We start from the raw sequence: 18,051 nt of genomic DNA, 5'->3' as shown, positions 1-18,051 counted from the left end.
ACATGCCTTGCTATGCTCCTATAGAAACGCTTATCTGTCCCCTCCTCCATCCAGGGAGGTGGGAAGCCGAAGTGTATAGGAGAACACTAACCAGACAAGCACGGGAAGACGGATAGGGATAAATGAAAATAACAATCATAAAAAATACACTAACTAAACAACAGAGTGGAACACAGGGGAGAGATGGAAGTAGAAACCAAACAGGAGAGGATGAGGATGTGTACACAAACAAAACTTCAAGTAATAATCTTCTGAACAAATCTCCAAACACCAGCTCCAACCATAAACTACACCTCCAAATCCAAACCATGCAGTAAGAACTAACACTGGCAATTCCTAAGTGCCTGAGGTGAGCAAATATAGCAGAGGGGAGTGGTAAACATTGAATAGCTGACACAATCCAGGTAGGAAAGCTCCAGGAGCTTCAACTGAACATATTAACCCTTGCACTGCCAGCAAGGAAAAAAATCTGCACTAATTAGTAAGATGTTGAAGTACTTTTAACCAGTGCAGGAGTTTGTGAAACCGGACGCTGCAATATTCTGGCCCCTCTCTGTCACCGTACCCCCGTGACAACATAATTCTACTATTTGCCGAAAACAGTATGAGGCCTATAAAGAAAAGAACACACTACCGACAGTCAAATATGGTGGAGGTTCAAACATGTTTTGGTTTGTTTTGCTGTCTATGACACTGCAAGCCTTGACTGTGTCCTAGCCACAAGGAAATGTGAAGATTACCAAATCATTTTGGGTTGCAATGTAATGCCCGGTGTCAGAAGGCCTAGATCATAGGTCTTCCAGCAGGACAATGACCTGAAACATACTTCAAGAAGCACTCAGAAATGGATGGAAACAAAGCGCTGGAGAGTTCGAAGTAAGGCAGCAAAGAGTCTGGATCTGAATCCCATTAAACACCTGTGGAGAGATCTTACATTTGCTATCTGGAGAAGTTCAAATACGAGAGATCTGGAGCAATTTGCAAAAGAAGAGTGGTCCAAAAATCCAGTTGAGAGGTGTAAGAAGCTTGTTGATAGTTATAAGAAGCGATTGATTGTAGTTATTTATTTAAAAGCATGTGCAACCAAATATTAAGTTGAGGATGCCAACAATTTTGTGTGGCCCATTTTTGAGGTTTTGAGTGAAAATATGTCCAATTTGCCTTTTTTATCTGTTTTTTTTGTATTGCTCCAATATACAAAGGGAATAAACATGTGTCTAACAAAATATGTGTAATTGTAATAATGTTCTGGGAGAAATACCGTATATACTCGAGTATAAGCTGACCCAAGTATAAGCCGAGGCACCTAATTTTGCCACAGAAAACTGGGTAAGCTCATTGACTCGAGTATAAGCCGGGTATTTATTGTCCCCTCATCCTTGTCCTGCTATGTGTGGCTTCCCCCATCCTGTCCTGCTCTGTGTGGCTCCCTCCATCCTGTCCTGCTCTATGTGGCTCCCCGTGTTGTATGCATGGCTCCACCAGTCCCCTTATTGTATGCATGGCTCCCCTCATCCCATCTTGTATGCATGACTCGGCTCCCCCATCCCACCATTGTATGCATAGCTGAGCTTCCTCGTCCCATTGTTGTATGCATAGCTGGGCTCCCCCGTCCCATCAGTGTATGCATGGTTGGGCTCCCCCGTCCCATCCTTGTATGCATGGCTGGGCTCCCCGTCCCATCCTTTTATGCATGGCTCAACTTCCCCCGTCTTCCCCGTCATAATCACCCTCCTCGCGCCGTCGCTGCACGGCCTTGTATCTCCATTATCCCGATGCAGCAAGCTCTCCTGAGTAGGGTTGAGCGACCTTTACTTTTATAGGATTTTCAAAAGTCGGGTCGAGTGAAATCGGCCGATCCTATAAAAAAGTCGGGGTCGGGGTCGACCGAAACTCGAAAACCAATGCAGTGCATTGGGTTTCCAATGGTTCCCAGGGTCTGAAGGAGCGGAAACTCTCCTTCAGGCCTTGGGATCCATATATAAGTGTAAAATAAAGAATTAAAATAAAAAATATCGCCATACTTACCCTCTGACGCGCCCTGGTACTAACCGGGAACCTTCCTTCCTTAGAATCAGCCTTCCAGGACCTTGTGGTGACGTCGCGGCTTGTGATTGGTCGCGCGGCCACCCTCGGCATATACTCACCCTCGGACGCGCCCTGCTTCTTTCCGGCAGCCTTCCTTCCTAAGAATCAGCCCTTCCAGGACCTTCGGTGACGTCGCGGTGACGTCGCGGCTTGTGATTGGTCGCGCGAGCGGTCACATGGGCGGCCGCGCGACCAATCACAAGCCACGACGTCACCGCGACGTCACCGCAAGGTCCTGGAAGGCTGATTCTAAGGAAGGAAGGTTCCCGGTTAGTACCAGGGCGCGTCAGAGGGTAAGTATGGCGATATTTTTTATTTTAATTCTTTATTTTACACTTAAATCTGAATTCCGATACCAATTCCCGATAACTTAAACATATCGGGAATCGGTATCGGAATTCCGATTCCAGATTCAGAAGATCGCCGACTTCATGGCCGACCCCACATAGGGGTCGGGTCGGGTTTCATGAAACCCGACTTTGCCAAAAGTCGGTGACTTCTGAAAATTGCCGACCCGTTTCGCTCAACCCTACTCCTGAGTGCTGAGCGGTCACGTGGTACTGCTCTTTAAGGTAATGAATATGCGCTCCACACCTATTGGAGTGGAGACACGTGCATATTCATTACCTTAATGAGCAGTACCATGTAACCATTCAGCAGAGAAAGAGCTGCCGCACCAGGACAACAGAGATACAGGGACATTCAGTGATGGCGCGAGGAGGGTGAGTATGATGTCACAGCCACCGGCTCCTGCCGCTGCTCCGCCGCTCCCCTTCCCCTCCCCCCTGGCTTTTTTGGACAATGACTCATGTATAAGACGAGGGAGCGTTTTCAGCACAAAAAATGTGCTGAAAATCTCAGCTTATACACGAGTATATTCGGTACTTTATTTTCTGGAACAATTCCAAGGGTGCCAACACTTTCTGTCATGACTGTATGTACGGCTGCTATAGTGCTTGAATGGAGTTGTCAGAAAGCCTTTTCTAAACTAAGAGTAGCATATAAAGCTACCTTTTCATGTAGGGCAGTGGTGCACAACCTTTGTTGGTTCAAGGTTCACATTGTCATACTGAGCCAATTGGGAGCCACACTAAAAATTAAAGAGGTATTACTTTTAGTGACAATTATGGCATATCAAAGGTACCTGTATATGCAATAAATGTGTGATAGGTGCAGATTATAGTTATAGGACTCTTAAGAAAAAAATCAAAATGAGTGAAAATATAGCCCACTTACAATCAAAGACACCTCACTGTATCACATCAGGAACCTCAATATGTAAGAATAATATAAAACGCAAATTGTATGTATCAGATGATAAGGTGCTGCCTAGAAAGAGGACAGACAGGTGTCAAAGAACAACGAATGGATGAGAAGGTTTCTGTTTGTTTTTAACTAAGTATGTTCCTACATATACCAAGGACTATACGTTGGTTTAATCTAATGTCTATTCATCGTTGACCATACATTTAATTATCTATATGTGGTCAGGTTACTTTAGCTGGTGTAGCCATTGAGTCTGACCACTGTCAGCAGCTCACTTGGGAGATTTGGGTCTTTCTATAAGGATAAATGACTTGTGCTGACATCTATGTCATTAACAGCTAATTAACATTCAATGGTCCTAAAATCCATTCAGCATTATGATACAGTTGTCTCCTGGATTATGATGGACCTTTTGGATAGAGGATAGACTATTGTCCTATTGTGTTTTACTGGATCAACAACACAGCACCTTCCATTATTATGACCTAGAACGCCTTAAGGCCCCTTCACATTAAGCGACGCTGCAGCGATACCGACAACAATCCGGATCGCTGCAGCGTCGCTGTTTGATCGCTGGAGAGCTGTCACACAGACAGCTCTCCAGCGACCAACGATGCCGGTAACCAGGGTAAACATCGGGTTACTAAGCGCAGGGCCGCGCTTAGTAACCCGATGTTTACCCTGGTTACCAGCGTAAAAGTAAAAAAAACAAACAGTACATACTTACCTACCGCTGTCTGTCCCCGGCGCTGTGCTTCTCTGCACTCCTCCTGCACTGACTGTGAGCACAGCGGCCGGAAAGCACAGCGGTGACATCACCGCTCTGCTTTCTGGCTGACCGACGCTCACAGCCAGTACAGGAGGATTGCAGAGCACAGCGCCGGGGACAGACAGCGGTAGGTAAGTATGTAATGTTTTTTTTTTTTTACTTTTACGCTGGTAACCAGGGTAAACATCGGGTTACTAAGCGCGGCCCTGCGCTTAGTTACCCGATGTTTACCCTGGTTACCAGTGAAGACATCGCTGGATCGTTGTCACACACGCCGATCCAGCGATGTCCACGGGAGATCCAGCGACGAAATAAAGTTCTGGACTTTGTTCAGCGACCAACGATCTCCCAGCAGGGGCCTGATCGTTGGTCGCTGTCACACATAACGATTTCCTTAACGATATCGTTGCTACGTCACCAAAAGCAACGATATCGTTAATGATATCGTTATGTGTGAAGGTACCTTTACTGAAGGCTAGTCAGGATCACATTTTTGTTTTTAACTAAGAGAGACAGACCTCCATCCACCAACAAATAAGGTCACTTATGCCTGGGCAGGAGACTCTGTCCTCTTTCTAGGCAGCACCTTATTATTTTATACATATTTATTAAAAGTTAAAGGGGTATTCCCATCTACAAGATCTTACCACAATATGTAATAGGCCTAATAATAACATTAGCAAACGTAGTATAGTTTTTCTGATTTGCTATGTCTCTTTCCTCATGTGCAGGCATTGCAGGACCTTAAGCTTCCATAGTTACAACCATTAGTAACTAGCTAACTGACACTTCATCAGTAACCATGGATACCTAAGGTCCTGCAATGCCTGCATATTAGGAAAGAGACACAGAGAATCAAGAAAACTATACTACATTTCTAATTAGGTATTTGCTAATACTATAATTATTACTACACCTACTACATATTGGAATATTGGGATGGGATCTTGGAAATGGGAATACCCCTTTAAGTATTTAAGTACTCTTACCTGTACTGATATGTTCACATAGTTTTTTGATGAGGATTTAGAATAGAGTCTGCTCCTAAACGCACATTAAAACTTCTTCAAAACTGTTTGAATATGTTTCGACTGATTTTAATGGGAAAAGCTCCTTTAGTGCACACAAAACTGTTTTTCCACATTATTTTGCCCATTTCCCAATAAAACTGATAGGAGGCTTGAAAAAAAAAAAAAAGTATTTGAAGCATTTTTTAACCATGATGTAACAGTGGGTGAATTTTCTTGCCACCTCCTAGAATATTTCTTCACGTCTTCTTCTATTAATTGACCTCCGAAAGGAATTTTTATCATTAAATGCAGAAATCAATTTATTTCCCTGGCTCTTTATTATGGTATGAAGAAAAAACATCATTGATTCTGTGCTTGATGCAGACATTATATTACAAATGCATTACAGAAATATGGTGCGACTATTAAAATATGATTACACAAAAAGTATGAACATTTATAGGTTTTACAGTACAGTGGATTTTCTTATAAACAGACTCTTAAATATACATCAGACAATATTAGCTGACAGAAAACATCATAGACAAAATTGACAAAATCCATGTCTAGGCTTTTTCGTTGAAACAGTTTTTTCAGTAAAACATAATTGGGAAAAAGCCTTAAACCCAGGAACCAGTCGCCTTTATACTACAAATATGTACAGAGGTGTGCAAACCAACAATGTGTTTTCCTCTTATATTTTACACAGGTGGATAATGGGGCGGAATATTTGATCAATTCATTAAAAACCCTAAGTGCATTTGATTACATTTTGGTGGGCAATGTCACCTTTGTTGTTTATTTTCATTCTGAATATAGGTAGTAAACGGTTCTGTACGCTGGTGCTCAAAGCTAGCGCTCACACCTGGCCTCTGCTGCCTAAGGGGGCTGAATGTACTCGGCCACATAAGAAGACTCCAGTGTTACAAATGGCACATGTTAATTCAGGGGCCTCTCAAAAAGTTTGCCCTACGATCCAGAGGCTTCCAGTTAATGCCCTCATACACATTAGACTAACGTTGCCAATATCGACAGGTCTAATGCAGTGTTTCGCAACTCCAGTCCCCAAGACCCACCTACAGGTCAAGTTTTCAGGATATCCTAGGTATTGCACAGGTGATAATTTCATCACCTGCTCAAGCATTAGTTCCATCACTAAGGAAATCCTGAAAACATGACCTGTTGGTGGGTCTTGAGGACTGAAGTTGGGAAACACTGGCCTAATGCGTATGGGGGCACCAGCCAACACCTGGTTGGGGTAGATGTCAATCTTCCTTGTCTGATTTTGTATTGGCGATCGCATTGTTCTCCCGGAAAGCTGACATGCCAGTTGGCGGCTTTCTCATAGAGAACACAGGAGCAATTGGCCGAACATGTGCTCACAGGTATGGGAGAGTTGGCCAAGATCGGCAGTGGCGGCGTCTTTCAACTGACAGCCATCTAATGTGTATGGCCAGTTTTACACCTGTTGTCTGAGGATCATCTGGGTCAGATTTCTTAGAAAGTTACAGGACTATTATAGAATTTTTTTTTACAGCCAGTTTGATTTTGTAAAAGTTTGGATATAAATTGGCATAAGGATATGCTTTTTCTTATTTATTTTATTTATTTATTTTATCCTTATTTTATTATGGTAATATTTAAAGGTTCAATTTATTCTTACTCCTATAATTAAAAAGACAACCCTTTTTCATGTTGGTGGTTCCCTCATGAGACCTGATATGTCCCACATGGAAGCCACTGAAATAAATGTAGTGATCGAGTGATCTCAATGGATGATGACCTTATAACCCAGTGTTGAGCTTCAGCTGTTAGAGGCAAGTCCCAGTTAGGGGCCTCAATTTATCAGCCATGTATGCTCAAATCAGTCAGTTCTTGCTAAAACTTTTTGATTTGATTTTCCTCGATTCTATTTTTTGGGCCATATTATCATGAAATTTTCAGTATCATTATAATATGTGGGCATGCATTGCATTCAGTTTGCTTTGTCACCCCCCTACATTTTGTTATGTCAAAAAACATAACAATTTTTTTTTCATACTGTAATACATAGTATTACTGAAACTAATGATTTGCATATTTAAAACAAGGTGTTAAAAATGAAAACTCTATAATGTAACAAAACATTATGCTATAATTTTATGTACAGTCACGCACAGAAGTAGCAATACTTCTATTAATTGTTGGAAAAAAAACATAATTTAGAAAATATTTAAATATATACAAGGATCAGAAAACAATTGTCGATATTCACCGTTGGGTTAACGTCACTATTCAAACAATTGATTGCAAGTCTTTTGAATGAATTGAATTCCACGTCGGTTTATTTGCTGGGAGGGCTACACAGGACCGGAGTTTTGATTGTGCTGTCCCAAAATATCATCAAGAATCGTCAAATTGTTTAGCCAGTCTTCGTCGTTACTGCTACAGCCGCCACCTTTCATTAGACAGTCAATAAAGTCGGCTTCATTACAGTTCGCTGACAGGACAGAACTGTTCTGTGCTGCAACAAAATCATACTGATGCATCTCAGCCCCAGAGTTTAGCCTATCAAAGGTTTCAGGTGTTTGGACTGACGTTGGCCCGTAAGAAGGTGGACCAAGTTGACCAGGGTTCATTTGGTTAAAGGTGGAAAGACCTTGAGGCATTGCTTTCATAGCATTGAGGGCTGCAATCTGTCCCCGGGACAAGCTGGTCCCAATGTTAGGGTTGTTTAGGGACCCAACCCCTTGATTTGCCTGGGTCAGGCTAAGTTTTTGCATTTGTCTGATTTGAACCCCAGGAGCTATCTGGTTTGGAGGAACCACTCCCTGATGGGAAAATTGCTGGCTTGTCATATTTGGTCTGACATTTTGTTTGGTGAACAGTGGGTTGTTAGAAAATTGCTGCAAACTGGGATCCATTTGACTTTGACCTGTTAATCTTGAAACTCCACTCTGAGTCCACATCTGAGAAGATGGACTGGCATAGACATTAGGAATTCTTGATATGTTGGACTGCCGTAAATGTTGTTGAGCTGCAGAATGATTTATTAGCGAACTGGTGGTATGTCCGGATAACGCCATTCCCGGTCGGACATTAGGCTGGCCGTGCACGGTTTGGTAGCCAGCAGTCATACTAAGTGCATTCTGATTTTGTCTAAGTGGCATACTGAAATCTGTAGATCCTGGAAATATTCCTTGCTGCTTGGCAGTGTTCATCATAACCATGGACCCACTATTCTGATTCATTGTTGTTGGTGTTATTCCAGCACCCATGTTTGTCTGAATCATCCCTTGTGTTGATGTGATAATTCGATGAGCTTGGGGAGGCGTTGGCATAGGCTGAACACAGTCTGTACGGATAGACTGCGGGATATCTGCAATAGAAAGGCCAAGTTGAAATATTTAGTAGGATGGATGAAACTTTTCTGATCAACACAGCTCAGTTATATCATAATATCACCATTATAATTAGAATGTAACATCAGATAAGGAAATGTTATGTGACCAGTGAGAAACATTAGTCACTAGATCAATGCAGCAGGATACCCCCATTAACCCTGGGAGATTACAGGGTCACTATATTGTGTTGGTGAAATTGGAAATTAAAGGGAATCTGTCAGCAGAATTTCACCACCCAAACTGTTTATGTGCCCATGTAGCTCTTGTAAAGGCAAGTCCATGCATACCTGTAACTAGCCAGTCCATTCCTCAAGTACCGAGAAATCACAATTTGAGTCATTACAACAAGTTAAGCTTAAGTGCTTTCGTTGTGAATCTGATCTCGCTCGCTATATTTCCCGCCCAGCACTGGCTTCTGCTTAACTTACAGGTAACTTTGACATAGTGGGAATAACCGAGACATGGTTAGATGAAAGCTATGACTGGGCAGTTAACTTACAGGGAGACAGTCTGTATGGAAAGGATCGTAAAAATCGGAGAGGAGGAGGGGTTTGTCTCTATGTAAAGTCTTGTCTAAAGTCCACTTTAAGGGAGGATATTAGCGAAGGGAATGAGGATGTCAAGTCCATATGGGTCGAAATTCATGGAGGGAAAAATGGTAACAAAATTCTCATTGGGGTCTGTTACAAACCCCCGAATATAACAGAAACCATGGAAAGTCTACTTCTAAAGCAGATAGATGAAGCTGCAACCCATAATGAGGTCCTGGTTATGGGGGACTTTAACTACCCGGATATTAACTGGGAAACAGAAACCTGTGAAACCCATAAAGGCAACAGATTTCTGCTAATAACCAAGAAAAATTATCTTTCACAATTGGTGCAGAATCCAACCAGAGGAGCAGCACTTTTAGACCTAATACTATCTAATAGACCTGACAGAATAACAAATCTGCAGGTGGTCGGGCATCTAGGAAATAGCGACCACAATATTGTACAGTTTCACCTCTCTTTCACTAGGGGGACTTGTCAGGGAGTCACAAAAACACTGAACTTTAGGAAGGCAAAGTTTGACCAGCTTAGAGATGCCCTTAATCTGGTAGACTGGGACAATATCCTCAGAAAAAAGAATACAGATAATAAATGGAAAATGTTTAAGAACATCCTAAATAGGCACTGTAAGCGGTTTATACCTTGTGGGAATAAAAGGACTAGAAATAGGAAAAACCCAATGTGGCTAAACAAAGAAGTAAGACAGGCAATTAACAGTAAAAAGAAAGCATTTGCACTACTAAAGCAGGATGGCACCATTGAAGCTCTAAAAAACTATAGGGAGAAAAATACTTTATCTAAAAAACTAATTAAAGCTGCCAAAAAGGAAACAGAGAAGCACATTGCTAAGGAGAGTAAAACTAATCCCAAATTGTTCTTCAACTATATCAATAGTAAAAGAATAAAAACTGAAAATGTAGGCCCCTTAAAAAATAGTGAGGAAAGAATGGTTGTAGATGACGAGGAAAAAGCTAACATATTAAACACCTTCTTCTCCACGGTATTCACGGTGGAAAATGAAATGCTAGGTGAAATCCCAAGAAACAATGAAAACCCTATATTAAGGGTCACCAATCTAACCCAAGAAGAGGTGCGAAACCGGCTAAATAAGATTAAAATAGATAAATCTCCGGGTCCGGATGGCATACACCCACGAGTACTAATGTTGAGGGAGGATCTAAAGTGATCCTTCACGGTTAACTCAGTGATTTCCAAATTAATCTACAGGGCGTTGCCGGCAACTGAAAATGACCAGACGGAGACAGATGCCTCTGTTTGGGGGGGGATCAAGCAGATCTCTGGGCCCCCGTTTATTGTCTATGACTTTTCATAGTCATAGGAATTATACTTCAACCAATCAGCATAAGAACACGTTCACAGTTCTTAACCTATAAGAATGCAGGAACAGTCTGTACGTCAAAGTCTCGTAGAACAATGCACCCTCAGTCTCATGTCCTGGCAGATTGCAACAATCAAGGTCTCATCAAGGTCTCATAACATCTGTAAACTTTAGTCTACTAACAAAATTTATATTCAAAACAACAAAATGGAGTCGAAAAGCACAAAATGGAGAATCCTTCTTAATTTGTTCCTTCACATTCCCCCCTAGATAAATTTTGTTAACTAATGTCCAGCATCAGTGGTACTATCCCAAGCTATAAGCTCGAGGGGTACTGGTCTTCACATGACTGGTGCCATGTTACCAGCCATGGCTGTTGCAGCGTACCCGTCCCCCCTGTATACTAGAATTTATGAATAACAATTATTGATAACAGTGGTGGGGATCTTTTGAAGATAGCCATACGCTTGGCTTCAAGTTCTTCATCAGGTAACTTTGTGAAATCGGTGTAGAGAAGAGCAGGGGTGGCAACGCTTTTGGTTTCATCATTAGTTGTCTTAGTGCAGAATTTCCTAATACATACAGAAATACACCAAAGAACAAGTTTTAGTATTACATACATGACAAGGATAAAGGCAACAATGTGTAACAAACTTTGCAAAATTCCAGCTATCCAGCCCCAAAGTCCCTCAAACCAATTGGCTGGATTAAGAAAGAAGAAGGTGTCTGCTCACCAACTGTCCCTATTACGGTCATTGTCTTTATCATATTGATCTCTGAGTCTTTGAATGTCCTCTAATTTTAAATTTAGAGTACTATTGGGTTCTATATAATAACAGCATACGGGTCCAATAATCTGACACATACCACCCTGTGCTCCTGTTAAGTAATCCAGTACTACAATGTGTTGATTAGTGACTATGATAAGTTAGTTTTGGACAACAACAGTAGTATTAAGTATATCCAATATATCCCAAATTTGATCTTCTAGATAGTCTGTGGCCATAACCAATTTATCCCATATTTGTGTAATCATAGGGTAAATGAAAATAGAACTGACAATTTTATTGGCTATATCCATCTGTACTACTAATCTTTCATGATATTGTACAAACTTATTATTCAAGGATGTTGGGGAATTTAGGCTGTCCCATGCGGTTATCAATATTATTATATGGAAATACGAAAAACCAAAACATTGTCCCCCTTATTTGCTACTAGTCTTTTTGACCAGCTTGCACTGCGATACGTGGATCCATGTCGGCCTTCCTTCCAGCTTTACTGACATAGGAGTAATGAGGAGGACTTGGTAGGGACCGTTGTACAAGGGTTCTAGTCCGTGTTTTCTGACATAGCTTTTCACGACCATAAAACCACCAGGCTTCAAATTGTGACAAATGTCGGTTTCTGCTGAATCTGGAAGGGAAGAAGAAACTAAAACATTGGGTTTTAGCAACATTTTTACTAAGCTGAATAACATATTGAACAGCATGGTCAGTTTCCTCTGACAACTACTGAGACTGAAAATTTGCAACTGAGGGCCTAGTACCAAACAATATCTCATTAGGGGACAGGCCATGTTTTGCAATAGGGGTAGTACGAATGTATAAGAGCCCTGGCCATGGAGCCGTAGTCTCCTGCATCATTTTGGTCAATTGTCCCTTCAGTGTGCCATTTAGCCTCTTAACTTTCCCACTAGATTGTGGATACTAAGGAGTATGGAGGGCTACAGTGGATCCAAGCATTGTCAGAACCTCCTGATACACATGAGAAGAAAAGACCGGGTCTTGGTCACTTTCAACAACTTCTGGAACACCATATCTGCATATAACTTCCATCACCAGTTTCTTCGCTGTGGTCTTTGCACTGCAGTCATGTTGGTAACAGGGAATGCTTCTGGCCAACTGGAGAACATATCGACAACCACCAGACAATATTCATACCTTCCAGACTTAGGCAACATGATATGGTCCACCTGGAACTTTTGGAAAGGATAGTCAGGCTTAGCAAGATGTTTCGGGGGTACACGTTGAAGTTGACCGGGATTGCAGGTCTGACCGATGTTACATGCACGGTTGAGTGCTGTCAGGACTGTAGAAATACCTGGAGTCCAGTAGAATTTTTGTATCAGGGCAAGGGCCTGTTTTTTTTTTGTTTTTTTTCCTCGATGTGTGGGCCCATGTGCCCACGTGGCAATAGCAGGGTACATCCGCTTAGGGAGACACACAAGTTGGTCCTTTTCCCAGTGACCATTGTCCATACGTGCTCCATCAGCTTTCCACTGCGTCATTTCTTCCTTTGGGGACATTCTCTGCATCGTCATTAAACGGTCTCGCGGGGTCCGACAGAAAACCTCAGTCTGTTGTGGATCATCAGGTTCCTGTAGAGTCAGTGTTTCTTGTAACTGTTTACGCTGAGAGCGTATGGTCACCATAGCCGCTATGGTCTGTTCAACGGCTAGGAAAGCAGCAGCTTTTGCTTGCATATCCGCAAAGGTGTTACCAACAGTCTGTGGACTGTTCCTAGGACCGTGTGCCTTAACTTTGATAATGGCCACCTGGGTAGGTAATTTGATTGAGTCAATGAGGGTTTTAACAGCTTCAGCATTCTTCACTGGAGTCCCGGCAGTAGTAACAAATCCTCGATTAGCCCATAGGGCTCTGAAATCATGAGCAATACCAAATGCATACTGTGAGTCCGTGTATATATTAGCCCGCCTGTCTTTGGCCAGAACACATGCAGTGGACAGAGCCTGAAATTCTACTTCTTGTGCTGACAGTGAGAGAGGGAGTGCAGCTGCGTGCACTACGGTGTCTTCCGTAGTAACAGCGTATCCTGTGTGGAATCTGCCAAAATCATCAGCATATCTTGAACCGTCTTTCAGGGCATTGTAGAGAGGTTGCATTATGCGGGGTGCGTCCGGTATCCACTGACAACAAGTACATAGTCCAAGAAAACGCTGGAGTGCAGTCTCATCTTTTGGGAAAGGAAGGGAGCTGACTGCTATTTTTCTTTCTTCTGTGAGGTGTCTGGCACCCTGAAGGAGACAGTGACCCAAAAATATCACTTGACCAAGGCAGAACCGAAGTTTCGAGGCCGAAACCCGACAGTTCAGATCTGCCAGATACTTGCGAAGGCTAACAGTGGCAACATAAGGATATTCTAACTGCCAGGGTAAAAGACACTCGCCCATATTTTTTGCAAACTGATTGGGACTGTTTTGGGCCCCTTGTGGCATAACTGTCCACATCAATTGTTGTCCCTGATAAGTGAATGCAAACAGAAACTGGCAATCTGGGTGTAAAGGAATACTGAAGAAGGCATTGGCGAGGTCGATAACTGTGATAATAAATCTGCCCCCAGTAAATTTACCGGACATAAGGGAGAGATTACGAACTGAGCAGTAACTTCAGAGAAAGGGTCCCACAGGGATGGGTTTTGTGAGAGTATATTTATTGGGTTTGCCATCTACTCTAATTAAAACAAACTCTTGATCTGAGAATTAACATGGCGAGGGAGATTCCCAGACATAGGGTTAAAAAGGGATATTGAAGTATGGGACTGGATTTGTGTAAGGGAGGAGGGCTGGAGCTGAAGTCTGGGCCACTGATAGGGAACCAGCTGCGTCCTTGTAACTGTGGGGGGGGAGCTGAGATTGGAGCAGAAATCCCTGCAGCTACTGGCTTAACCTTTGCCTCCCCTGTTGAAGCAGAGTGGGTTAAGTTCTGAAAAAACTTTTTTTTTTTTTTTTTTCTTTCTTACTACTTTTAATGCATCATCTGGAGTGGAAGTCTCAATATCGGATCTTACTGACATTATTGCCTCTTTCAATTCAGATTTAAGGCCGGACATCAAAGCTACTACAAAAAGATATGTATAGGCTTTATTTTACAATGAGAATCCCAGATCTTTAAATACTACCATAAGGTGGTGATGGCGAACTCAGTCGAGGGGTTCAAGAGAGGCCTGGATGTCTTCCTGGAGCAGAACAATATTGTATCATACAATTATTAGGTTCTGTAGAAGGACGTAGATCTGGGTATTTATTATGATGGAATATAGGCTGAACTGGATGGACTAATGTCTTTTTTCGGCCTTACTAACTATGTTACTATGTTACCATAAGAAGCCCAGTCCAGGATATATTGGTACCTTGGGGTTAAGGGGCATAGGGCTTACAGTCAAGAGTAGAGGCTTAATTTCCTGGGTAGGGACCATATTATCTAGCAAAAAGCCCCCCTGTTTCAGATTATTATTTTTTTTATTTGTCTTTCTAACACATTACCCCCAATCACTTTCTCAGTTCCTTCTTGTACCACAAACATCCAGTTTTTGTCATAGTAATAGACAACTTTCCTTTTTCAACGTAACAAAAACAAATCCGAATTAATTTCCTCTGTTAATCCTTAATTTGCTATATATCAACCACTCAACTTGAAGCAGGTGAATCTTTTACCAATCTTTCAATCACTTACAAGTTTCCTCTAAAATAGGCACAATTCTTTCACTTTCAAATTCCAACTTGAACTTACGATATTTCTTTCTACTTCAATACATACAGTACTATTGCTTTAAACACAAATCTCTCAGCGCGTACTGAACCAAGGACAGAATATGCACAGCTCCATATTCTTCAGCGCAGCTGCATGGTCCCCCTTTCTCTGGCCCGCAGCACAAAGAGGAGAAATCAAAAACAATTCGCGCAGGGGTTCACCCCTCCCATCAGCTATAAACACAGATAAGAGCTTGTTGTCTTACACACACAGAAACAGAATGCAGCAGTTCTCAGACTTAATTAATTTCTACAAAACCTTTTTCACACAATTCATATGCCAGAACACCTTAGAAAAACCAATGATTGAGAATATTTTCAATATTTTCCTGCATTCCTGACAGAGTTCTTTCCCCGTCTTTGGGCTAAAAATATCAGATTCATCACACACACGGAAACTGATTCTACTTTAGAGCTAAATATCCTTACTTAGTCGTGCACAATACCAGAGCAGCTGTATTAGTTTTGTTCCACTAGGTTTACCTGTCCCCCTCTGGGACAACCCAAAAACACGGTACTCAGCGAAAGGAGGAGGGCGTTTCAAACTTTCCCTCCGGATACCTCTAGAAATACACATATATATCTATATATTCCTGAGTTACGCATCCTACCCATCTTCGATCACCTCACCGCGCCTGATTCTAACAGTGATCAGGAATTCAGGATATTTTGACTACAAAGAGAATTTAATCACTGGTCAATCCGGGGTGTCCGTCCCTTATGAGGTACGGTTCGAGCACTGGGCTCCCAACGGAACTACACCTCTATATGATTCCACCCAAGAATCACCCCACCATCGGGGACAAACCTCAGATCCTCTTTGCAGCAACAAACACAGGAAAACCGCACCAAACGGTCAGTCTGGACAGTATAACTGCCAACTTACCGTGGTTGTTGTGGGGGATGATCAGTCCCAATTTTCCAGTGCCTGTGTCCGGTTCGAGGGTCCTTTGTCCTGTTGTCTTCCGGGGGGCAGAGGCGTTCCTTTTTGGGGCCCCACGTTTTCGGGCGCCAACTCTTGAGGGAGGATCTAAAGTGATCCTTCACGGTTAACTCAGTGATTTCCAAATTAATCTACAGGGCGTTGCCGGCAACTGAAAATGACCAGACGGAGACGGATGCCTCTGTTTGGGGGGGATCAAGCAGATCTCTGGGCCCCCGTTTATTGTCTATGACTTTTCATAGTCATAGGAATTATACTTCAACCAATCAGCATAAGAACACGTTCACAGTTCTTAACCCCTTCATGACCCAGCCTATTTTGACCTTAAAGACCTTGCCATTTCTTGCAATTCTGACCAGTGTCCCTTTATGAGGTAATAACTCGGGAACGCTTCAACGGATCCTAGCGATTCTGAGATTGTTTTTTCATGACATATTGGGCTTCATGTTAGTGGTAAATTTAGGTCAATAAATTCTGTGTTTATTTGTGATAAAAACAGAAATTTGGCGAAAATTTTGAAAATTTTGCAATTTTCACATTTTGAATTTTTATTCTGTTAAACCAGAGAGTTATGTGACACAAAATAGTTAATAAATAACATTTCCCACACGTCTAATTTACATCAGCACAATTTTGGAAACAAAATTTTTTTTTGCTAGGAAGTTATAAGGGTTAAAATTTGACCAGCGATTTCTCATTTTTACAACGAAATTTACAAAACCATTTTTTTTAGGGACCACCTCACATTTGAAGTCAGTTTGAGGGGTCTATATAGCTGAAAATACCCAAAAGTGACACCATTCTAAAAACTGCACCCCTCAAGGTGCACAAAACCACATTCCAGAAGTTTATTAACCCTTCAGGTGCTTCACAGCAGCAGAAGCAACATGGAAGGAAAAAATGAACATTTAACTTTTTAGTCACAAAAATGATATTTCAGCAACAATTTTTTTATTTTCCCAATGGTAAAAGGAGAAACTGAACCATGAAAGTTGTTGTCCAATTTGTCCTGAGTACGCTGATACCTCATATGTGGGGGTAAACCACTGTTTGGGCGCACGGCAGGGCTTGGAAGGGAAGGAGCGCCATTTGACTTTTTGAATGAAAAATTGGCTGCACTCTTTAGCGGACACCATGTCACATTTGGAGAGCCCCCGTGTGCCTAAATATTGGAGCTCCCCCACAAGTGACCCCATTTTGGAAACTAGACGCCCCAAGGAACTTATCTAGATGCATAGTGAGCACTTTAAACCCCCAGGTGCTTCACAAATTGATCCGTAAAAAAGAAAAAGTACTTTTTTTTCACAAAAAAATTATTTTAGCCTCAATTTTTTCATTTTCACATGGGCAATAGGATTAAATAGATCCTACAATTTGTTGGGCAATTTCTCCCGAGTACGCCGATACCTCATATGTGGGGGTAAACCACTGTTTGGGCACATGGCAGGGCTCGGAAGGGAAGGCGCGCCTTTTGACTTTTTGAATGGAAAATTAGCTCCAATTGTTAGCGGACACCATGTCGCGTTTGGAGAGCCCCTGTGTGCCTATGCATTGGAGCTCCCCCACAAGTGACCCCATTTTGGAAACTAGACCCCCCAAGGAACTTATCTAGATACATACTGAGCACTTTAAACCCCCAGGTGCTTCACAGAAGTTTATAACGCAGAGCCATGAAAATAAAAAATAATTTTTCTTTCCTCAAAAATGATTTTTTAGCCTGGAATTTCCTATTTTGCCAACGGTAATAGGAGAAATTGGACCACAAATTTTGTTGTCCAGTTTGTTCTGAGTACGCAGATACCCCATATGTGGGGGTAAACCACTGTTTGGGCGCACGGCAGGGCTCAGAAGGGAAGGCACGCCATTTGGCTTTTTAAATGGAAAATTAGTTCCAATCATTAGCGGACACCATGTCGCATTTGGAGAGCCCCTGTGTGCCTAAACATTGGAGATCCCCCACAAATGACCCCATTTTGGAAACTAGACCCCCAAAGGAACTAATCTAGATGTGTGGTGAGCACTTTGAACCATCAAGTGCTTCACAGAAGTTTATAACGCAGAGCCATGAAAATAAAAAAAAATTTTCTTTTCTCAAAAATGTTTAGCCCGCAATTTTTTATTTTCCCAAGGGTAACAGGAGAAATTTGACC

At 42.1% G+C, this 18,051-nt stretch overlaps 1 protein-coding gene across 1 annotated transcript in view; it reads right to left on the bottom strand.

The window, feature by feature from the left end:
- Window positions 1-5,452: 5,452 nt before the first annotated feature.
- Window positions 5,453-18,051, bottom strand: part of MAMLD1 (mastermind like domain containing 1) — a 301,664-nt gene continuing 289,065 nt past the window's right edge. The window contains exon 5 of the mRNA XM_069747050.1: window positions 5,453-8,491. Coding sequence (XP_069603151.1) covers window positions 7,473-8,491 — 1,019 coding nt within the window. The 3' untranslated portion in view covers window positions 5,453-7,472. The remainder of the gene's footprint in view (window positions 8,492-18,051) is intronic.

Source organism: Ranitomeya imitator, chromosome 2 (genome assembly GCF_032444005.1).
Source record: "Ranitomeya imitator isolate aRanImi1 chromosome 2, aRanImi1.pri, whole genome shotgun sequence".
Classification (NCBI taxonomy): domain Eukaryota; kingdom Metazoa; phylum Chordata; class Amphibia; order Anura; family Dendrobatidae; genus Ranitomeya; species Ranitomeya imitator.
The sequence above is the reverse complement of the archived record's forward strand: the minus strand, read 5'-3'. Positions and strand labels throughout refer to the sequence as shown.